Source organism: Nicotiana tabacum, chromosome 13 (assembly GCF_000715075.1).
Source record: "Nicotiana tabacum cultivar K326 chromosome 13, ASM71507v2, whole genome shotgun sequence".
Classification (NCBI taxonomy): domain Eukaryota; kingdom Viridiplantae; phylum Streptophyta; class Magnoliopsida; order Solanales; family Solanaceae; genus Nicotiana; species Nicotiana tabacum.
The window spans coordinates 109,656,616-109,681,970 of record NC_134092.1 but is presented as its reverse complement, the minus strand read 5'-3'; the positions used below and the strand labels follow the sequence as shown (position 1 = coordinate 109,681,970).

Genomic DNA, 25,355 nt, shown 5'->3' with positions numbered 1-25,355 from the left:
GTTCAACCTCCCGAGCAAAACTCATGACTTCCTTTTTGTTCTTCGGGGGTGGAAAATCTCGAATGGAATTTATCTTAGATGGATCCAATTCGATGCCTCTCTGGCTGACTATAAAATCGAGGAGTTTCCCAGATGGAACCCCAAATGCACACTTGGCTGGATTAAGCTTAAGGTCATCCTTCGAAGCCGTTCAAAGAACTTTTTCAAATCGCGCACGTGATCAGCCTGTGTCTTTGATTTTATGATAACATCATCGACATATACTTCAATCTCTTTGTGCATCATGTCGTGGAAAATAGTAGTCATGGCCCTCATGTAAGTTGCCCCTACATTTTTCAAACCGAATAGCATGACCCTGTAATAATAAGTACCCCATGGAGTGGTGAAAGCGGTCTTTTCTGTCATCCTCATCCATTAGAATCTGGTGGTACCCAGCATAGCAATCCACGAATGACTGTATCTCATACTTTGCACAATTATCTACAAGAATGTGGATGTTTGGCAAAGGAAAATTATCCTTCGGACTTGCTTTGTTCAGGTCTCTGTAGTCAACACAGACTCTAGTTTTTCCATCTTTTTTTGGCACGGGCACAACATTTGCCACCCAGGTGGTGTATCAGACAACTCTGACCACATTGGCGCTTAGTTGCTTCATTATTTCCTCTTTGATTTAGTCACTCATGTCCGTTTTAAATTTTCGTTGCTTTTGTTGGACTAGTGGAAAATCAGGATACGTGGGAAGCTTATGAACCACTAGATCAACACTTAAACCCGACATATCATCATAAGACTAAGCAAACACATCTCTGTATTCAAATAAAAGTTGAATCAAGGAATCTCTGATTTTTTGTTTAGTGTGAATGCTTATCTTTGTTTCTCTAACTTCTTCCTGACTTCCGATATTAATTAGCTCAGTTTCATTGAGGTTGGGCTTAGGCTTGTTTTCAAATTGTTCCAACTCTCTTTTTATTTCCTTAACAACCTCATCTTCATCATACTCAACCTCTTGATGCATTATTTTGAAATTAGACAGCTTTTTAAGATCTGGGCGTGAATTCCGCATGCATGTCATGTTATTAAAGTCGGCATTAACAAAACTGAAATGGAAATAAAATGACAGGAATTAGGAAAAGGAAAAGATACAAAACTTAATATGAAACTGAACTGCATTTCATTGAATTTGAAAGGATAGAAAGATTAACAACAAAACAATCATACTGAGATGCTTGGATTACAACCCTGAAACTAACCTAAAGTACAAAAAAGAAGCTGCAAAAGCAAACTACCAATACTCCTTCCTTGTGGGGAGAGGAGTTGCTTCCCAGTTGTTGAGCATGGTGTCTGGGCCAATTAGTTGAATATCTTCATGACTAGTTCCTTTACCAGCCTGGATCATATTCACTTCAGAAAACATCCGGCTGAGGCCATGGCAAATTTCATCAATGTTTGCCCGCGCCGAGGAATTTTGACCCTCTTTGAGTCGTGGCTTGACAAAAGTGTGGAAAATGTGAGGGATAGGTTGTTGCAAGACCCACCCATGATTTTGGTTGTGCTTGGCTTTGTCTTCGTCTGTTTGTGTTGGCCTGAAGCCTAAACCAAAAGTACCCTTGTTACTGAACGGAGAAATGGGTTCTGAAATTCCTTGCAATGATGCCCCTAAGCCTTTTCCTAGCTCATAACCTTGTCTCATCATAAGTGCAGCCACCATTACAGATGTGGCAGAGAGACGAGGATGCAGAACGAGCTTTCCTTCCTCAACATGGTCCACAACAACCACTTCGAGAGCCTGATAGCCAATGGACTCGCACCCTTCCTTGGCCTCAATACACGGAATTAACGGTTATTTATAAATGGATAATTCGTCTTCTCCGTGAACAATAATCTCTTGCCTTTCATGTTCGAACTTGAGCATCTGATGCAAGGTGGATGGCACAGCTCGAGTCGTGTGTATCCGTGGCCTTCCAAGAAGAAAGTTATAAGAAGTTTCCATGTCCACTACATGGAAGACAATTTCAAAATCGACCGGCCCAAATCGTCATGGTGAGGTTGATCTCCAAAATGGTATCTCTCGTTGAGCCATCAAAGGCCCGAATGCGAATATTGCTGGGTCGGATTCTATTTGTATTGATCATTATGCTTTGCAAGGTAGAGAGATGGCATACATATACACTCGAGCCTCCATCAACCATGACTCACTTTACATAATGCCCCTCATATTTGATAAACAGGTGCAAAGCCCTATTATGCCCGGCTCCCTCCTTGGGAAATTCATCATCAGTGAAGGAGATTTTGTTCATCTAGAAAAATCTGTTGGCCACCTTCTCTAACTGATTTACGGTGGTATTCTCCGAGACATGTGCCTCATTCAGGATCTTGATTAGTACATGGGCATGCTCTTCTAAGTGTATGAGCAGAGATAACAAAGAGATTTGAGTAGGAGTCTTTCTCAGCTGGTCAATGATTGAGTAATCCTGAACTTTTATCTTTTTCAAAAACTCTTCCACCTCTTCTTCAGTGACTGGTTTCTTTATTGGCATTTGGCCTTCTCTAATTTGCTTGGCCTTCTTCAAATCTTCTGGAGAGTAATACCTCCCTGATCTAGTCAAACCTCCAATTTCCCCCACTTCTTCTATGATTTCCTTGCCTTTGTAGGTCATCACAATTTTGTTGTAGTCCCAAGGAATGGTTTTCGTGTTTGTCACACGGGGTTGTATGGCAGGCTTGATTATGATCGGCTCTGTTATACCCTTCATACCCTCCCTCCCCCTCCCCCCGATTCTGCCTTGTGATGAGGTGGCCTCCAAGGAATGGTTTTCGTGTTTGTCACACGGGGTTGTATGGCAGGCTTGATTATGATCGGCTCTGTTATACCCTTCATACCCTCCCTCCCCCTCCCCCCGATTCTGCCTTGTGATGGGTGGCCTCCAAGGACATACAACTTCGGGGTTGGAACATTGGAGCGAACTTCCAACCTTGAGACCTTGGGAACAAATAAATTTGCCTTTTCTAAGCTCGGGGTGCCTTTCACAATCAATGGCGCATCTTGGCTTGGACTTACTTCCAGTTTGGTTCTTTCTTGAATCGTTCCCGTTGTCATTTCTGCTCGACCAACCGGCTTGTATTCTTGATCTCGACCAATCATTCCCGCAAAATGAACATCATTGTGTACTGGCAATGGGTTATTGGTCACATTAGGAGGTTCCTCACCATTCGTAACTACAACCAATTTTTCAGCAATGAGTCTTTCTATGGTTCTTTTCAGAGTCCAACAATCATCAGTGTTGTGCCCCGGGGCACCTGAATTATATTCACATCTAACATTTGCTTGAAATCCATGTAAATCGGGATGCATATGGTGGGGAGCGATGGGTCCAATCACACCTTTTTGCTTCAACTTCTGGAACAGACTAGAGTATGATTCATCCAATGGAGTGAATTTTTCCACTGGCCTCTATTCTCGACCATAATCCTTCCTGGGACGAGCATTGTAGGGTGCCCAAAAATTTTGCTGCTGAGGTCGGGGGATCCTAGGAGCTGGTGCCTATACCTGTTGATTGGGAGGTCGAGCATAAGATTGAGGATTAAACACTGTATATTGTGGTAGGCCCACAGAGTATTAAGGAATTAGCAAGATAATATTGAGGGTAGCTAGATTGCCCCTGTTGAACTTTCACATAAGGGTGCGATGCCCCTCTTTGAACTTCCCTTGATCCCGAAGTCATCATGGACCCTTCATCTCTCTTCTTTCTATTTGCCAAACTTCCCGACCCATTTTGGATAGCTTGGGTGGTGGCTTTGAGAGCAGCTTGGCTTACAATTCTGCCAGTCTTGAGGCCATTTTCGGTTATCTCTCCTATTTTGATCGCTTCCGCAAAAGGTCTACCCATCGCGGATATCATGTTCTGAAAGTAATCAGGCTCTTGAGCCTCCAGAAAAACAGTGATCAATTCGTGGTTATCCATGGGTGGCTTAACTCTAGCCGCTTGCTCCCTCCATTTGATTGCATACTCCCTAAAGCTTTCGGCCAGCTTTTTCTTCATATTGGACAGGGAATTGTGATCCGGCGCAATATCAATGTTGTATTGAAATTGTTTGACAAATGCCTGGGCCATGTCATCCCAGACATGCCAGTGAGAGATATCTTGTTCAATGAACCATTCAGAGGCTACCCCCACAAGACTTTTCCCAAAATAAGCCATCAGTAATTCTTCTTTTCCACCTGCACCCCTCAGCTGGTTGCAGTACCTTTTCAAGTGGGCGATAGGATAACCGTGTCCATTATATTTCTCAAATTTGGGGGTCTTGAACCCTGGTGGCAAATGAATATGAGAGAACATGCATAGATCACTGAATGAAACACTTTTGTGACCACCTAGTCCCTGTATGTTCTTTATGTTATATTCAAGACTTTTCATTTTCCTGACCATCTCATCCGGCTCAAACGTCTTGGTAGCCTTTTCATTTTCCGCTGGTGACTTGTACTGAGGAGTCTGATTGTATGGAGCTGAGACCCTGAAATCCACATTTGGAGAGTAGTATTGGCCATCATAAGCATGAGATGGTGGCTCGTTATTCTCCCTCATCACAGGATGTGGTGGCGGGATTGTATATGCCGGTGCGCCAGACACGACTAGAGGAGTGTTCTTGACCGGTGCGACTGGAGGTCGCACATTAGAGGTACCAGGAGCAACATGGAGGCTGTAGTTTGTCACATACCCTGGTGGTAGAACTTGGGGGTCATCACTGACCAGCTCGATCTCATCATTGTCAGCCATCGGTACCTTTCCTTTAGATATGGTGAAGTAATGATGTGTTTCTAGTTTCTCCACAAACCAACCACCTTAAGCTTACTGTTGTATAAGAGACAACAAATGTGTTAGGCTTAAGCATTTTATAGATATGAATCACACGTAATATGCCATGCTCCTAACATTATCACCATTTCTAACATGCTTTTGGAAGGCTTCATGTTTCATTCCGGCTTATCAGGTTGCTTCTTATTGGCGCTTTTACCTTTTCTTCATTTCACTCATGCCTCATTCGATCCCTCCTCTTAGATCGTTGAAATATATTTTGATCGAACCTTTTGTGGATTGCCTACGTATCATGTCGCCGCATGAATCAGATCATTACATAGTTCAGAGACATGGCAATTTGTTTTTTTAAAATACAAGACCTAAAAACAAAAATTACATAAAGACGAACCTCTAAACAAGACCAGACTCGACTCGACTCAAAAAAAGACTTTTTTAAGATGAAAAGCGAAATAATAAGACTCAACACACCAAAAGACTCTTACAGACTCAATGACAACAAATGAACAATAAAAATGGACTGCCAAGTAAAAGAGACTCTGATCTTTGCAGGAGAATCCAACGGCATCACTGTAGTCAAGGCACTTATTCCTGTGGCTGACCCCCAACATCACGATATATCCTCTCTAAGTCTGCAGATATGTGACGGGCGACGTTTATTGATACTTCTGCAAACCACTCAGGCGTCATTCCCTGGCAACTCATGCATGCTCGGGAGGTGTATGTGGCTACCTCGAGGATCTTTCCCTTAATATGTTCCTGAGCCAAATGCAACTCTTGATTTTGCTGACCATGTGTCTCAGCTAGATCCAGCGCATCATGCTCGCACTCTAAGGCCATATCTCTCTGGCACCGAATTTCTAGTGACTCTCCCTCCAACCGATTGATCATACTTTGGTAGTGATGTCTTTTTATTTCAAACTCCGCGATCTGGCACTCCTTACTTGACTCAACTCCCCCTATCTGATCCCTCAGACCTTGGATTAATAGATCAAAACCTCTGCGCTCATGATCCCGGACCACCTTAAACTGGGCTTCTCTTTCTTCATGTTGTTGAGCGGCAGTGATCATTTTTTTCTGTCTAAATGGAGCTTTGAGTGCTCGCCTCTCTTGTATGTCCATGGCTTTTTCCAGAATGCCCTTAACTTCTTGTAATGTCAATACGGGATTGGTACTCTTGTGCCACTTCCCTTCCGGTTTCTCTAACTCTGTCCTTGATCTCTTCCTCCCAATCAAATGCATTCTGTATTGCTCTTTCTGGCCTTTGCTCTAGGATATCCTGGATGTGAAACCACTCAAGGTATGCGAAGCTTAACTCCTCACGTTCACGATTAGCTACCATCTCGTCCAAGTCGGAAAATCGACTACTGAACTAAACCTTTTGTGCATATGTCTCCCTTGGAAGTTCCTCTCCCTTGAATTCCCACACAAACGGATGCATGTCTTCAATCGGGGGCCTCTTTTGCTCTTTCCCTAGCTGGCGCATGACACATAGGGGTGCGTAGGGTTGGAAGCCTCTGAAACCCATGAGTATAAAGAACAGGCGATACGTCGACATATGCATGACCCTAGCAGAAGGGAACCAATAATAGTTCCAAGTGATTCTATCAACACTTAATGAATCAAGTAATGTTTGCCAGGCCCTCACCCCCTATGGAGGATTACAATTCGCGCCCATGTCTGGGTCACATCCAATGTAATTTAGCCAATTATCATTGAAATTTACTACTATTAGATGATGATAAAGGTGCTCTATGAACCACATCTACATCAGAATGTTGCATCCCTCGAAGTAATCTTTACCCTCTTGGCAATGGATCAAAGCTCAAAAAATATCTCCCAGAATCATGGGAAGAATGGTATGATCCTCGCTATTTTGCAAATACGAGACTACATCAGCCAATCGAATTCTGATGCGCCCACCACGCTCTGAAAAAACCATGGTCCCCAAAAATGATATCATGAACGCGAAGATTCTCAACTCCCCTCATGCGTCATAACTCAATTGGTTGATGAATTCTGTGCCCGAGAAGTTCTCAAACCCTTTCTCGTCCCCAAATCTGTCATAGAAATATTCCAACGGAACCCAACCTTCGTCCAAGCAACCCATTGGAATTCGACGGAAGCATAACTTTTTCAAAAAGTTGTTCACACCAACTTTTCTCGGAGCAGCGGGATTTTTCCCACGAAGGTCTCTCCCCAATCCGGTAAATCCACCTAATTCTTCCAATGTAGGCGTTATTTCACAATCTTTGAACTTGAAAATATTGTTTACGGGATCCCCAAAACCCACTAGGGACTCGATTAAATCTCTGTTAGGCTTAATTCCCATGATGTTTGGGAGGAACCTGAGGTGCTTAAATACTTGATTCCGTTCCCATGTAGCAAAACCAAGCCACCAATTACGGAGACTACTCGGGGTCTTATCTCTGATCAAGAACATAGAAGGTGTCTCGTCCCTTACCCTTTTTTGACTGCTTCTTTGTGGAGAATTCATGGTGAACCTAAGAATAAGACAAAAGAGAGTCATGACTTACCTAAACTATATGAAAAAGATAAAAAAAGGATTAAGGCTATATTTTTTATTTATTTGTTTTTTGAAATTAGCCGACACAAAAGGTGAAATGATAAAAGTAGGAAAAATGGCTATTATTACGAAAACGACCCTCTAATACTTCCACGGAAGGCTCAAAGGATGTATCGAAAAAAACAACCAAATATAGGGACAAATTGATAAAAAGTAGACAAAATAAATTAAAAGGTTATTTTTACGAAAACGGCCCTTCGATACTCCAGAGGGAGGTTCAAAGATTGTCTTGGCAAAACGGCCGGAAGACGGGAGACAAAATAGTAAAAGGTGACAAAAATAAATTCTTTTTTTTTTTTGGAAAAATGTGGACTGAATCCGATGGAGGTTGCCTACGTATCTCACATCCAGTATTTTTTTCTTTTGATTTTTATGAAAATTAATCTTTACACCTCACGTCAGACTACTACAAAAATCTCATTTAAAAAAGGATTATTTGTACTAAACTAGGAGAATGATTTTTTTTAAAATTTTTTTTATTTTTTATTATTCAGCCCAACTAATTTTCTAAAACCGGTCAACAATGCAAGCAAGCCTTCCAAATAATATAACAAGTAGCACATAAGTGAACATGATGGTCTCAAAGAGGATACCTATCTTATACGGACCCGGTCCCTGTGCCGAGTTTCGCTAAGTCAAATGTATGTGATGCAAATACAGCGAACCTACTAGGGATATCCGGCATGAGGTTTATTCTTCTAGGTTTAAATCATATTGGAAACAGTATCTAGACTGGCTTACTCGAGCAGACATCTCGAGCCGAGGAGGGTCAACGTACCGGTAGCATTGCTTTCCGGCTTAGTTGGTGGTGCTCCCCGCCTAAAACATGTGTGACTAAAAATCCTTCACCGGGTGACAAGCACCTCGACTATCTCAAAGAAAGCGGGCTATGTCAAGCAAATGCCCAATTTTTATTTTCAAGAAGGCTCAGAGGGGATGCGTGAGAAGACAATTTATATGTACAGTTCAACAATATCAAAGCGGTAAAAAGCGAACAGGTAGCACATTAGGCACAAATAAATCGCAATATATACAAAAATTAATAAACCCATATAAAAAGTCAACATGTCCAAGCTCGAATTCTGGTTGTCCCCGGCAGAGTCGCCAGAGCTGTCACACTCATTTTCTACCCCCAAATAGAATATGTATTATGGATTGTGGGTTAAAGAGTTTTTCCAATTAAAGTGATAATTTTGAAATAGGGATTATTTTGTTATTCAGAGCCACCACTTGGAATTGATTTTTGGTGTTCCAAGTCACCTTTTATTTGAATCCCTAATTAAAGGAAGATTTGACTCCTTTTATTATTGGCCTGCGAAAATAAAGTTCGGATTAGAAATTCTGTTGACCAGGGAGATGGTGTAAGGCATCCCCCGAGTTCTGTGATTCTAGCACAGTCGCTTTATTGACTTAAACTTGACTTAATTTAATTTTGGATAAACCGTGTTTTACTGGATTTCCATGTTTTACCTATCCGCTTTTAATTATTAAAAATATTAAAGAAAGATTTAAATAATATTAAATTTTTCTAACCGCACCACGCAGGCGAATGTGCGACCGAGACGAATTTTATTAATTTTGTCATAACCGCACTACGCAAGTGAATCCGCAGTCATGACAATGGTACGTTATTACTTTTAGAAAAATTACTACATTCGAAGAAATTAATTAATAATTTTTTTTTGAAATTTATTTAAAAGAAGTTACTATCACGCTACGCAAGCGAATCCGCGATTATGGGAATTATTTAAATTAAAAATTAACTAAATTATTGTATATGGGATGAGATTATTGAATTAATTTAATGAAAAATAAATATCACGCTACACAAGCGAGTCCGTGAATGAAAAAGTTAAAGCGCGCCTACTAGTTGCCTAACATTTAATATTTAATTAAATTATTAAATTAATTAAACAAAAACCTGATTTTTTGGATTTTTATTATTAAAAAGATATGGAGAATCAATGATGGGCCAACTCACTTGTATTAGAAAAGCTGGTCCGTTTTTTGTTATCACATGGCTATTGGGCCAGATTATTTGGTACTAGGCTGTTGGACCCTTTTGAAGTTAAATTGCTATTGGGCCAATTACTGGTTATTGTAAAGAATGGGCCAATGACTTTGGCATTATTAAATAAAAAACAAAAATGGGCCAACTATCACCTAGGTCCAACTCAGTTTTCTTTCACAACCCAACTATAGTGTACAACTATCAGTCATGTTCTAGGCCATGAACAATCCACAAATGAAATTAATTAAATATATTAAAATTTATGGGTTCCAAATGCTCAGAACCAAACGAAAGTTTAACGACCAAGTTCAACAAAAACATAAAGAAAACAAATTAAATAACATATGAATTAATGAAACAGCAAGCATGAAGATACGATATTAATTAAAATCTAAAGTTAATGAAATGACGATAAGGATGTAGTGGGCCTTAAACTTCTTATTATCTTCTGAATCTCAATAAAGCTAGCATTGCTTTGAATCACACTAAACATGACTTATTTATTTATTTATTTTTATTTTTAAGTGAATCAAAACTTGAATAAAGACCTACTAAAACATCACTAATCTAACAGGATTAATGAACCTTAATATCACATGAAGAACCAAACAGGATTTTGACAACAAAACAAAGATTTGAATAAAGCTGAAGCATGATAGAACAGTGAACCCCTTAACCTGCTATTCTAACTTTCTTAATGTTGAATACAATTAACATCTTCTTCAAAAGAAAACTCCAGAGGTGCTTTTCCTTACCTGAAGAAGCTAAACGAACTAACCAAACTTATAAACATTATGACTGCCTTACACTAGCTCTTAATCTGGTCTCATAGTAGTTAAAACAGCTTTACATAATACGCAATATGATGCTCGTGATCATGTTATTGCAAACAGAAACTTTAAACATACATTCAGACACCAACTTATATGCATCTTTCAGGCAAAATCAAGACAAACAGGTTTGAAACAACTTGAGTGAACTCAGAACATTATATCATTAATCATTACTTTCAAATTTACATTACAAAGGTAAATGAGAGTACCTTAAAGCAGAAGCTCAAGCACAATCAACAAACTAATGCCGGGCAGCTATGTGAAATTCTATCAGCAACAGCAGCAAAAAAAAAAGAAAAAGCTCTCAAGTTTCAGCTATTAAAGGATGCTTAACAACTGATTTTTATTTTAGAATGGTGTTCTTCTTCTCAGTGAGATAGATCCCCCTCCTCTGTGTATGATAGAGTGTTTTTATATAAGTAAAAGAGAGTGGGAGTGTGAGTTATTAAAGGGGAAAAGTGATAGTGTTTTTTTATAGAGGTTTTTTTAGAAGAAAAATGAAGGTGTGGTCCGTTGGAGTTGATCGAGGGAATGAGGGCAGCGGCTGTCCTCTCTTTGGGGAGAGGGATCCATTTTTTTAGGGAATTGGGGAGATATGGGGGGTTGTGAGTGGGGACAAGCATGGAGACAATGAAAAGTGGAGTGGGGACAAAGAGTTGGGGGCAAGGAAAAGTAGAGAAGGGACACGCATGGAAAGATGGGAGCGGGAAAGATAGAGTGATAAATGAGGTATTAGTGAGATGAGTGAGAAAAAATTCAAGCATGGTAAAAAATTAGGTTCTCACAACCGGATATCTCTTACGAATAGTTTTAACACTGTCTTTGCCTATTAGACAACTGTTCTGTGAATAAATCCAAAGGTCAGGGCATTCCCCCTTTAGGCCTCTTTCTCATACCATGACTTGTGGTAGGAATTCTTTCAATCTCGTAACTATTGCTACCTTCTATCATGCATATTGTACGACTTTTACCTTGTATGTGCGCCTATGCGATTCTTCTCTCCTCTTTCCTCCAGCTTTTAGCCAATCTTTAGGCCTCATTTTGTGAACGTATACAAAGTTATGACAAGTTCTTCCTCTGAGCATCATTAGCTTTACTACATTTAAGTAGGCCATACTATATCATAACTCTTACTTCGATTTATCGTTACTATGGTATGCTACCAAACTCTAGGTTACTCTCGTTGCTTATCTTATATGCATAAATCTGAGTCCTTTAATGCTTCTTCATAACTGTCCATCTTAAGACTGATGGCCTAATCTCATCTCATACTTTGTAAATTTTATCCATCCATTGTTGATTCACCTCAATATTGATCTACAATCTACCATTGATAACTTGAAACTTCTTATGTAATACCTTGCCATTAGGGCTTACGTCTCATCGTGGAACATCTGGAGTAATTTTCCTAATCCACCCAAGGGTGATACTATACTTCAATGACCTTACTTCATATCATCCCAACGTAGTTTATCCTATAGGGGTATTCTAATATCATTCCATCCATGAAATTTCTTTTCTTTAAATCATTACCCAATCAAAGGCATAAATATCATCCGCTTATCTATCACCATTACACCTTTATTCTGCTACCAGAGTTGTATTTCATCTCTTCTAATTGCTCATATTCTTAGACTTCTCTGAGTTCGTTCAGACTGTACCGAGGTTTCTATAACTAATGAAAACCATCAGCTCTATAGTTTTGATGGCTTAGTCTCGAGGCCTTACCTGTTCTCGTCACCTTCTCACTCACCTTTTTATATCCTTACTCTTATCAACCTAAAATATTGTTGCTCTATCATACTTTAGCTTGCGACCTATACATATATATTTATACTACTCGCAATCTTCCTTTAAATTGCTAGCACCTTAGATTTCCTTTCGTGCTTTCTCAGTTGTCTTTAAATGTAAGCAATGACTTTTCCTGGTCGTTTTGCAACTTGTTGCATGAATACTCGGTTCATCTTAGCGCCCACATATGTTGGAATTCCATGCAACCTATATGATCTTGAATATTATTTTTTGATTTTTTTTTCTTCTTCTCGTTCATTAGCCACGATAGGTGCCACTTTCTTATGGAATGCATACAATGTTGTTGTAAGACTGTTGTTACAAGACCATTTCTTCCTTATGTCACTATGCTTAAGTTGAATCCTTCTTCCTTATTCCCTCAGCTAGTCTTCTTTGTAGTACTTAAGAGAGACCCTTTGACTCCTGTAAAGCTGCGAGCTTATTACATCGTATACCCGAAAGTTTTTTTTTTTGACGTTCTTACTCACATATAATTATCCTTAATTACTTACCACTGTGCCCTTGTGCTCGTAAGGTTGATTCTGAACTGAATTTTTTGACTGTACAACCCCAACTCCTATCTGAATATTTCTCAAGGATTACGATGTCATCATATTTGCGAGACTAAATTCCCTATGTTGGGTTTCACTATGTTTATCTTGCACAACCTGCTGATTTGTCTATATCCTCTTGTTTAGCCATGGCTAGGATCTTTCTGAATCAACTACTAACTACACGTTAATCCATTCTCATATCTATATTCTGCGTAATCTCTCTTAGGTTATATCCTTTTTCTTAACTTATACCGCATACTGGCTCCTTATGTATCCAGTGTTCATTTGCACTTTTTTATCAATAACATCTAGTGATGGAACCCTTACTGCCTCTCCCGTCGTCATGCTTAGATAATGTTCTGGAGTCCTATCATATCTGTAGGATCTGAATAAATGCAATCTCATTCCTTCCACCTGTTTACCACATTCTTTCTTTACTATTTCATAGTTACCTCTTCATCTTTGGCGTCTTTTCACATCTTTTCTAACATCTTACCCGCCTTGCGATAACCCTTATGTACCAAGGATAACTAAAGTTCTTACGCATGTGGGTGACACCTAGTTTAACTAGCACACTTAATCTGTTAAGCTTAACTCTGCTCACAGCGCTTGTTTTAGGGAAGCGTCTTCTTGAATGACCTTTAAAGGTTATTCTTCTGTTGTCCATTCAATTATCGCCAGAACATGATCTATGAAATTCTCACGATGTCAACTATTATCAAATCCTTTGGTCCCGAATTCATGTTCAGTTTATCTTATTCACTAGCCCATACTAATTTCCATTACTCCGGGGGTCTAACTTTTCCTTTTGGTAATCACGTACGAGTCACCAACTCATTTCTCGAAACGGGGACATGACTTTATGGCTTATACTCTTTTATTGTCTCAAGGCATGTAACTTCTTGTCTTTTCCTTCACTTGACTATGGAATCTGTAGTCCTGTCATATTTTGATTTACCGTTATCATCCATTTATCACATCTTAATCATAATGCTTCATTTACTTTCTTCTTTTTCTCCTGCTAATATTTCTGTCTATCACCTTATTATGAAAACTTCTTCAAAATATTCTTTCAATTTTAGCCCCCTTGATTCAACTCACTGTCTCTTTGGGTCGCCTAACACTCTCTCTTTACTAGGGACGAGAGCCATACAAAGATAAATATTTATCCCTTCTAGGATTCCAATGCCAATCTTCTGAAATTTCTGAATATTCTAGTATTCATATCTGATTGTACTATTCTAGAGTACACCATCTAGGTGTCTCACAAGGAGAACTATTACCACGTTTGCAATATCCCTCGAAAATGTGATCTAATGATAACAATCCATACACAATTTTGGGTTACTCTAACCCCAACTGGATGTTGATATCCCATCCTTCTCTTAAATTATATTTGTTAGCTCCCACAGGCATAACTAAAATGGGTGTTGTCAAGTGAATATATCTTTGTTATTGTTGAAAGTAACCGAGAATGGTTATATTTCTCTGCTTGAATTGTACATACAAATAATCTTCACTAACTACGTACCCCATATCCTTCTTCACCTAGCTTCTTTTACTTGTTGAAATTTATATCTACCTTTTGATTCTCTCGTTGCTTTTTACCATAGGGGTAGATAGATATTCATGTCTTAGAGCTCTTTATCAAGAAGCTTATACGTCGTAGTACACACATAATCTACTAAAGGCCTTACATTTACTTATCATAAGCATGATGCAAAATCGAGTTCCTCTAACTCAACTCTTCCACAACCGCATTCAATCTCTTACCAACTGTCTTTCTAGATGTAGATGTCGTTGTATAACGAATAAAATAGAATTTAGGAATTTGAATTTCTTACAACTAAGCTAGGCCTGGCAAGTGGGCCGGTCCAGGCCCGGGACCGGCCCAGGACCGCGGGCCAGACGGGCCAAATGGCTAAACGGGCCAGGACCGTTTGGTCCGGTTTTAGTGGGCCTGGTCCGGTCTCGTGGGCCGGTCCTATGATTTGGCCCGCCAGGCCCGGGACCGCTTGGCCCGCCAGGGCCCGGGACCGGACCGGGACCGGCCCGGTCCCCTTAGCGGGCCCAACGGCTAAGATATATAAACTATATTCGATATACTATATATACATCTTAAGATATACTATATATACTATACTACATATACATCTTAAGATATACTAAGTATACTAGATATACTAGATATATATAGTAGATATACATATATATATAGTATATCTTAAGATGTATATATAGTATATAAATCGAATATAGCTTATATATAGTAAGATGTATATATATTATAGTATAGTATACATATAAGCTTATATATATACTATACTATATACATCTTAAGATATACTATATATACATAAGTATACTAGATATACTAGATATATATAGTAGATATACATATATATATAGTATATCTTAAGATGTATATATAGTATATAAATCGAATATAGCTTATATATAGTAAGATGTATATATATTATAGTATAGTTTAGTATATATATATATATATATAAGCTTATATTTATACTATACTATAGTCTATACTATATATACATCTCATAAGATATATAAACTATATTCGATATACTATATATACATCTTAAGATATACTATATATACTATACTATATATACATCTCATAAGATATATAAACTATATTCTATAAACTATATTCGATATACTATATATACATCTTAAGATATACTATATATACTATACTATATATACATCTTAAGATATACTATATATACTATACTATATATACATCTTAAGATATACTATATATACTATACTATATACATCTTAAGATATACTATATATACATAGTATACTATATATACTATACTACATATACATCTTAAGATATACTAAGTATACTAGATATACTAGATATATATAGTAGATATACATGTATATATAGTATATCTTAAGATGTATATATAGTATATAAATCGAATATAGCTTATATATAGTAAGATGTATATATATATTATAGTATAGTATAGTATACATATAAGCTTATATTTATACTATACTATAGTCTATACTATATATACATCTCATAAGATATATAAACTATATTCGATATACTATATATACATCTTAAGATATACTATATATACTATACTATATATACATCTACATATACATCTTAAGATATATTATATATACATAGTATACCAGATATACTATATATACATCTTAAGATATACTATATATACTATACTATATATACATATTAAGATATACTATATATACTATACTACATATACATCTTAAGATATACTATATATACTATACTACATATACATCTTAAGATATACTATATATACATAGTATACTAGATATACTAGATATATATATAGTAGATATATATGTATATATAGTATATCTTAAGATGTATATATAGTATATAAATCGAATATAGCTTATATATAGTAAGATGTATACATAGTATAGTATATATATATATAAGCTTATATATATATGTATATCGAATATAGCTTATATATCTTAAGTTGTATATATAGTATATACTATACTATACTATAATATATATACATCTTACTATATATATTATATATATCTTAAGATGTATATTATCGAATATGACTTATATACTATGTATATATAGTATAGTGTGTGTATATATAAGATGTATATATAGTATAGTGTGTGTGTGTGTGTATATATATATATATATATATATATCTTAAGATGTATATATAGTATATAAATCGAATATAGCTTATATATCTTAAGATGTATATATAGTATAGTATAGCTTATATATATATATATGTATATATACTATAGTATATCGAATATACTATGTATATATAGTATAGTGTGTATATAACTATATAACTATATATATATATATATATATATATATATATATATATACTATAATATACTATATATATACTATAATATATATACATAGTTTATAAGTCATATTCGATAGTATACATCTTAAGATATACTATATATACATCTTACTATATATATATATATATATAGAGAGAGAGAGAGAGCTTAAAGATGTATATATATCTTAAGATCTACTATACTATACTATATATATATAGTATATCTTAAGATGTATATATAGTATATTTTAAGATGTATACTATGTATATATAATATAGTATATATATATTTTAAGATGTATATATAGTATATAAATCGAATATAACTTATATATCTTTATTACTATTTTTTTCTCTAACTTCTATATAAAAACAAAATTAAAAATAGAAAGTTTCTGTTGGGCCCGTTTAGGCCCGTTTGGGCCCGGGACCGGACCGGGACCAGCCTACTAAACCCAGGCCCGTTAGTTAATGGTCCCGGTCCCGGGCCGGTTCCAGCAACAAGCCCGCGAGGCCCAGGACCGTTTAGGACCGGATCGTATAGGACCGGCCCACTTAGGACCGGGCCCGCGAAGCCCACTTAGGACCGGGCCCGGCCCACTTGCCACCCCTAAACTAAGCTGTACCACACGATCTAGAGTAAAAAGAAAGAGTGACAATCCTAAATGCCCTGTGGCCTCCTGCTTATAAGCATGGTGCACAACACACCCATAAACAAGACTTTACTAGACACGGCTTGTAGACTCCCTAGGACAGAACTGCTCTGATACCACTTTTGTCACGACCCAAACCGATGGGAGGCGATGGACACCCGGTACCTTACTTAACCGGGTACCAACGTAACGTATCTTTCGTATCATACTATCATAGGTAAATGAGTCGGATAGACTGTCGTGAGATAAGTAGAATAAAACATAAGGAAATACTCAATATAGGGTGACCCAACTTGATATACCGACTTATATATATGACGTACTGGCCTATAAGCCCATACTAGTATCCGTATACATAATATTTGTCTACAAGATTCTAAGAGTACATAACTATCATAAAGGTAGGGACAAAGCCCCGCCATACCAATCAATATATATTCAAATCATACTACCAAATAGGCAACTCCGGAGCAAGTGGAGTGCACAAACACCTTCTGCTGAGTTGATAACCTACTAGAAGAACTCTCAACCTGTCTATCGAGACCTGTGGGCATGAAACGTAGCGTCCCCAGGTAAAAGGGACGTCATTACAAATAAAGTACCGAATATGTAAGGAATGAACATCAGTAAATAAAAGTCATGAGAGAAACATGGAGTAAATGACTCGATATGTAAGCCTGAATAGCTCTGTGAATTATTTAATATTTACAATGCCACGCATATGCGTACAAATGGCATACCATGTATAGGTATATGTGTTCATAACATCATCAAGCCTCTGAGGGCATCCCATCATATCATCTCGGCCACTGTGGGCAAATCATCAACGTATACCAGCTGGTCAGGTGGTGGTGCGTATATAACGCCATAACCTTTTCCCATATCCCATATATATATATATATATATATATATATATATATATAACGCCATCTAGTCATGGGTCAATGTACATGTATACATGAATGAAATGCATAATAAGTACGTTAATAAGATTTCTCAAAATGTCATAAGATCACTATGCCTTTGATTAATATCATGAAATAAACTTTATCAACTTGCGTATTTTTCTGAGACCTATGAACATATGATAGAATAATAATACACATAGGGAATCAAGAATATAGATATCCCTAATATTTTTATGAATAGAATCATTTATAAAAGTTGCGTATTTGCTCGTTTCGTTTGTATCGTACGGATCATGCCAAAAGAAAATGAGGGATAGCCTTAACATACCTTAACTCTGTTGAGTCTGCAATACCTTTCAAGCAATTCTTTAAACAACTCAACTTAATCTACCATAGCATAAGGAGATTCAAAATTAGTGTTGAGTAAAGGCTAAGTCCGCAACTTAAACTGATAGCTCGTTCATGTAAATTTGGGCAGCATCTTCTCCGTAACAAGAGCCTCCTCCTATACCATATACCAACAATAATAACCAGAGCAATCCTACAATGAAACATGCGATATTTCCCCAGTTCTTATGATTCCCTCAAGCCTACCATGGTCAAGGTAAAACAACAACATAACTAGCAACTCCCACAACAAGTTTTACAACCCAAACTATGATACAACAAGCGGCAAGCTCGGCTACGATTATCAAATATACTTCTTCAATATTTTCTTTCCTTCAAAACACATATCAATGATGACTACAACTATATATCCAAGTTACTCCAATGATTTTCAGCCACGAAAAAAAACTTAAAAAATTACTGAATAATTGATACAACAGTAGCAACATCAAAATACGAGTTTTTGCTATTAATCCCATAATTCTCATCCTACAATTTAGTCATGATCTGGAAGAATTTAAATATACCAAGGAGAGAAAAATTCTTACCTTATTTTTCAAGAAATACTCTTATTCCTCCTTACTTCACATAGAAGAAAGCCCGGATTAACCAACGCGCCAAAACAGAACAACGAGATCTAGGTGGTGCGCAAAACCTGTATACTGTCTTTGAGAAAGATTACACTTTTCTTCTAACTTACTTTGCTTTGAAGCTGATTTGAAATCATCCGGAGGAAACCGACGTAGGCATAATCTCTATGTCATTCTTCGCATTTTTCTTCCATGCAAGGACATATCTTTACCTTCACACGTTGTAGCTCATATTTCTCAAGGGGACCTTTTTCTAAATTATGTTGAGAAGAGGCAAAATATTTATTGCCTCCACACTTGATAAAGCGTTGCTGATGATATACATAGATTTTCAAGACATAAGTTTATCCATCAAAAAGTAAATATAATAGTTGTAGTTAGTGGACAGTGGGGTCCACCTCCATTTACCATCCCTTCAAAATTTGATCCTAATCTTATATAACTCTTCTTTGCTAAAGTTCATCCTTCACTTTAGAGGTGTAAGTATCTTATTTTGTGAATTCAAGAAGTCTTTTATATTAGTTGGGGTGGGCCCTACACTTTGATGACTTTGGCCACAAGTCCTCTAATGTGCTACCAAATTACATGAGTGTCATTAATTTGGCCAAAATATGCTGCCACGTTAGGAGCCTATCAAGTTTATCCAAAATAATTTACCCCTTTCCTTAATCAACTTATTAATCCTCCACTAATCCAATAATTAACCAATTACCCACATAATTAAAAATTATCCCAAATTATTTAAAATACTAATCACTTTTAACATACATTATACACTTCACTATCATGGTCATGTGGTACCTTGTATGACACAAGTTCATAAATACGGGGTATTATAGTTTGCACCATATTTTATCCCCAAATTGTCAAACTTCGACGAAAACTCACTTTCTTCGATTCGCTCACTCTCTCACCTTCACGAATTTACTTATCACTTATTTGAAGTAGCATAATATTTATAATCTCCAAATAATCTTGTCCTTGAACTGAGGTGAATTATCTTACGATAATTTTAACGTACAATACTACAGGATGTAACATCGACGTATATATTTTTTTTATGCTACATTTTCTTCTCTCTCTTCTCTCTGTCCCCATATCTAACTTCCTCTCTTTTTGCTTCTCTCTCATATCCCCTCTCTTTCCTCCTCTCTTTTTTGACTTTCCTCCTCCTTTTTTGACTTTTTGTTATATGTATAGTAGAATGAAAATTGGGGGAAGGACAAATTGGATTCCTACCCCATGTGAGCTTTTTGAAAAGTGGGTAGCCAATTGGAAAAAGTGCATGTACAAGATTTGTGTAAACCTTTCAAGGCCACATCGCTGTACCACCATTTCGTTCATTTTTCTTTTTACTCTTATTTATTTATTTAGAGATAATAGGTAAAAGTGTAAAATACTACATCTTACTAACCAAAGGATTAAAGTACTAAATATTCAATATTTATTTATAGAAAGTCTTTAGACTAATAACAAATATACTAATAAAATATATTTTAAAAATTTTCTTTCTTTTTAAAAACATAAATAAATTAAACAAGACTAATTATCTAAAAATATAACCTTTTTTATTTTTAATTTCCTTAAAACGTATAAAAGGATAAAACAAAAGCTTTAAAAATAATTACCAACTAAAAAGTGGTGAAAAAAAAAATTCAAATATGGTAAAGAATTAGGTGATCACACCATTTTGTATTTTTTGAGTTTCGGGTGGGGTGTATTTTGTATTTTTGTGAAATACGATAGTAAAGGTAGGAATTTCGCTGCGCGGATTCAAATTTTGAAAAGATAAAAATAAAAATAAAAATTTATGAATGGGTGCAACCGAAAATGTAAAATCAATCTAGGTAGCATTTAGCTAAATTGTAAATCGAACTAGTAATATCTGCTTTTTGCTGTTCTCAGTTAGGTTGGTTTTGAGACGCCGGACTTGTTTTTGGTGCTTTAACAAAATATTTCTTAATTGAAACTCCAAACTGAGTTGTAAGATATTAAATTAGAAGAATAATGACACATCACAACACAAAATCATAACCCAAAAAAGAGCAGCTAGATTATCCATCCTTCAAAAGAAAATTAATACACAAATTTTAACACAAATCAATAAAAGAAAAACGAATCACCAACCATTAACCAAATAATTAGGAAATAAGCTTATTGGAGAGAACAAAACAAATTTTAAAGTAGAATGATGCTAACACAAATCAGTAGAAGAAGAACGAATCAACCAACCATTAACCAAAAAATTAGGAGATAACGCTTATTGGAGAGAACATGAACTTCATTTTCCTTAACTAACTACTTTTCTAGAAAATATAAGATTACATCGTCGCAAGAAAAGTTTGGGGAAAGTGACAATAATTAAAAAGTAGGCATCTGGTAGGCCAATGTCTTTAACTATAAAAGTAATATTTGACCTATCATTATATGGTTCATAGTCAAAAGTAATAATAATTTATTATCTGCATATATAATCTAAAATGTTTATAAAATTTATATTGTAGACAAAAAGTTATTTGTAGTTACAATTTTATTATTGGTCCATATTTAAGTGTTTTTTGATCTTTTAAATTTGGTCTATAATAAGTGTCATTTTAAGAAATCAAGAAGAATTAATTAGAGAGTTTTAGTAGCTCAGTTGGTTCACCACCTGATTTGTACAACTTTCTAAAAAGTCTTTCATATTTGAGGAGTAAATAAAGAATAATTTAGTAAAATAATTTAACTTGCTTCTATTGCTTTATATTTGGCTTAATAGTTTATAGTTATCACACATTCTATAAAAGAACATTAATGCTAATTTTACAAAAGTCACCGTCATTATAAAGTTCATAAAACAAAATATCTCAACGTTAAAGAAAATCAAATTGAAACAATGTGTCATATTTTATTTATTAAATAAGCTTGTAGAATTTTTTTGTTCACATTCTTTGAATTTTTAAATTTGTATTTCTAGTTTGTGATTTTTGGTGAAATTATTAACATTCTTTTTATGTTTTTAATTCAGTCAATTATTGTTGGGAAGATTTTTTATCTACTTAAATATCTTTATGGCAGATTGTTTCTATCGGTACTGAAAAATAAAATTATAAAATACTTGACAGAGCATCCAACTGAGTGATACTCTCAGGGCTGATTTACGCAAATATTCCATTTTTAAGCCACCATTTAGATTTTGTACATATTTTTAAAAGTCGTACATATATAGCTCTTAGAAAACTATTCTTTCGGATACTATTACTTGGATCTATTAATGTTTGCTCATACATTATTCAACCTTACAAACGAAACATTAGACTGTCATTGTCTAACTTTTGCAATAACTTACAAAATATTAAATAGTGGTATAATATTTCTCATAAAATTTTCAGTATGGTCGAAATGAGTCTTTAGATCGTAATCTAAAAAATCCATAAGTTGCAAGAAAAATAAAAATAAAACTATTTACTAAACACTTGTCCCAGAAAAGGATAACTAATGAAAATTTCTGCACTCTCGAGGTACATACAATTTATTCACACAAATAAAACATTTCCAATCTAAATTGAGTTAACAAAACTAATACGATGGAGTACAAATCACTTATTAATGGATATTTTATTAAAATACTATAATGATATACATTAACTTATTCGATTGACCATCTTCCTTTGAGTCCCCTACATGTTGATGGGATTAACGAGTAAGGCTTCAATTACAGACTTCACATTATTCTTTGGATTACTATATCCATCTTCATTATTCTTGTAAACCACATCAATTAGACGTGTTAGATTTACGATTGGCTTCAAGATTTCAACTGGCATTGAAGTTGGCTTAATGCATTCTTTGTTCAAATCCTTCCATGCATTTTCAGCAATTTCAGTAAGTTGTGCACTTGCTTCTTCCACTGTTAAATTGTGCTCTTTCATATAGCATTCTATTCCCGTCACAAGTTGTCCTTTTTCTTTCTCAATCTATATATAAGAAGGAAAAAACAGATCATTAGCAAATCCTCATCTTATTTGGAATTGAAACGTAGTTTTATATTATATTAATATATACCTTGTAAGTTGCAACGTCATCAATGACTCGACCAATTAATGCAGAAGCCACAAGAATTTTAGGTTTATTCATCATCCAATCGAATGATGCCTTTGAAGCTGATTTCATGCCCAATAATGAAGCTGGAGCAAGTAGGTAATAAGTTCCAGTGATGAGTGCATTACTTAGGTATTCTTCAAATGGTGGACTTTTCCCTTTGATGAACCATTGTGCTTCAATGTAGTAACTCCTAACGATTTCTTTCATCTGTTTCAAGAAATATATTAATATTAATTAAACTCATGATAAAATGAAAGGAAAATGATAGTATTAGAGTTTTAAGTGATCATACCGCCTCTTTGACGTAATAAACTCCATTGAAACTTATATCTTGTTTCTTTACTTCGATGTCGTATTCTTTGAAGAGATCGAGAAGAGTTGAATATACTGTTTTCATATAGGTAGGGAGTCGATCAATTTCACTTACATCCCATCTGTGATGATCGAAAATGTTTTAATGTAAGTATCACATTAGATATACAGTAGAAATAAAAGATGGAATTTTGCATACCGGTCGACGACTTCTGTGAACACTTCTAGTTCATCAAGAGTACCAAATGAATCATATGTGTCGTCAATTACTGAAATTATAGCTACGCATTTTGCAAGCATAATTCGAGCACGAGAATATTGAGGTTCAAAATACACCCCTACCGTCCAAAAAAAGCATTCCACCATTCTGTCTCTAACATATGAAAGCTTAGATGCAAGATCCAAATCTTTCCACCACCTTCAAATTAAATAAGAGCAATATTTAGTTAGCTTAAATAATACACTATAATATATATATATAGTACACAAATAATAATAAAAAAAAGAACTTACTGAGTGAGTTCACTAAGTTCTTTCTTGTGTAGCACTTGCAACAAATTATAATCTAGTTTGGCAAGCCTTAGTAACTTGTCATTTCTTGATTCATATTCTTCATAAATTGAAATGTTAAAATGGGCTTCAGCTCTTGGAATGCCTCTATGTAGAGATTGCATGAGTGCATGTGTTACTTGTTTCTTAATAATAGAAGAGCTTAATTTGGGTGCTATTTTCTCCAAATGTGCTTTTGTGAAGATAAGAGCCTCTTCTAATATTTCATCTCCATGTTCCCTTACTTGTGCTGCTTCATACAGATTGAGCATACCCTTTACATCTTTAAGTAAAGTTTCCTTGAATTTTCCATTGTTGTCCTTGAATTGGTTGAAATGATCTAATTCACAAAATATTTTGTTATATTTAAAAAACATTCATATAAATTTAAAAAAAAAATGTAATATGTACACATAAACATATATACCAGGAGAGATTGGATAGCCATGTTGCCTAAACAATCGAAAATATAACGCAACATTGTATAGGTCATATTCTTCATTAATGACATTTAGATTAAACAACTTGCTTATTTGATCTTCAATCTCCTCTTCAAAGTGATACGAAATACCAAGGCGTTCAAGAGTATCAATCAATTGTATTTTTTCTGCGGTGTCACTTTGAATACTCACTATCATGTGCTTCACTTCTTTTTTCAAAGTTTCAATCTCCTCTATATTTTTCTCGGACACCTGTAATAATGCTTTCTCTTAATAACAAAACAAATTATGTAAAAAGGTGAACGGGAAATAAAGAGGTACAGATATATATATATATATACCTGATTATTCAATGCAGAATAACTAAATATATTTCCCCAAAGGCTGGGTGAAAAATTTGTTGTTGGGCGAAAAACCCCATCTTTGTGATTTCCATTCAATGATGAAATTGTTGCCATTGCAAGAGAACTTACAAATTCTGAAAATTTGAATGTAGATTTTTCAGTATTAGTTTCTGAGTTTGTGTTGCCTTTTGATACTAGTACACCACTATTTATAACTACTATCTAAAATGGGAGAAAGGCTTACCTTTTTGGAATTATATGTCACCTTTTTACTTAAAACGTGTCCCATACATGCATGAAACCTTAATTTGCTTTTTTCTCAAACGAGTACAATAAAGCCGTGACGGGCCGCCTGCCATGTAAAAGATTCAAGTTGATGAATTCTAACGAGAAAGATAGATTTATTTTTTTCTTAATGATAGATACTTTTAATTTGAAGTGTCAAAAAGTCATAAAAAATAATGGTACTTGCTCTATCTTATTTTTTTTTATTAAATTCTTTAAATTAAGAATGTATTCCATCAATCTATAATACAACCATCAGAAAAAGTAAAAAAAAGAAAACAACTGTTTCTTTCGTATTAATCTAAATTTAAGAGGTTAATATCAAAATAAAAAATTCTGAA

General features: G+C 35.4%; 1 protein-coding gene across 1 annotated transcript; it reads right to left on the bottom strand.

Annotated features, from left to right (window-relative positions):
* Positions 1-22,464: 22,464 nt before the first annotated feature.
* On the bottom strand, positions 22,465-24,896 carry LOC107773535 (viridiflorene synthase-like). Its single transcript, XM_016592942.2, has 7 exons — positions 24,727-24,896; positions 24,373-24,637; positions 23,910-24,285; positions 23,596-23,814; positions 23,377-23,518; positions 23,046-23,291; positions 22,465-22,957 (listed from the first exon to the last, which is right to left on the bottom strand). The coding sequence occupies exons 1-7, from the start codon at positions 24,841-24,843 to the stop codon at positions 22,661-22,663; spliced, it is 1,662 nt and encodes a 553-aa protein (XP_016448428.2). The 5' UTR covers positions 24,844-24,896; the 3' UTR covers positions 22,465-22,660.
* Positions 24,897-25,355: the final 459 nt, after the last annotated feature.

Excerpts from the sequence above, each read along its gene's own strand:
- LOC107773535 (XM_016592942.2), bottom strand. The coding sequence starts at position 24,843 with ATGGCAACAATTTCATCATTGAATGGAAATCACAAAGATGGGGTTTTT. Across the intron at positions 24,286-24,372 it reads TGGCTATCCAATCTCTCCTG|ATCATTTCAACCAATTCAAG; the intron begins GTATATATGTTT and ends TTTGTGAATTAG. Across the intron at positions 23,519-23,595 it reads TTCACAGAAGTCGTCGACCG|ATGGGATGTAAGTGAAATTG; the intron begins GTATGCAAAATT and ends CGATCATCACAG.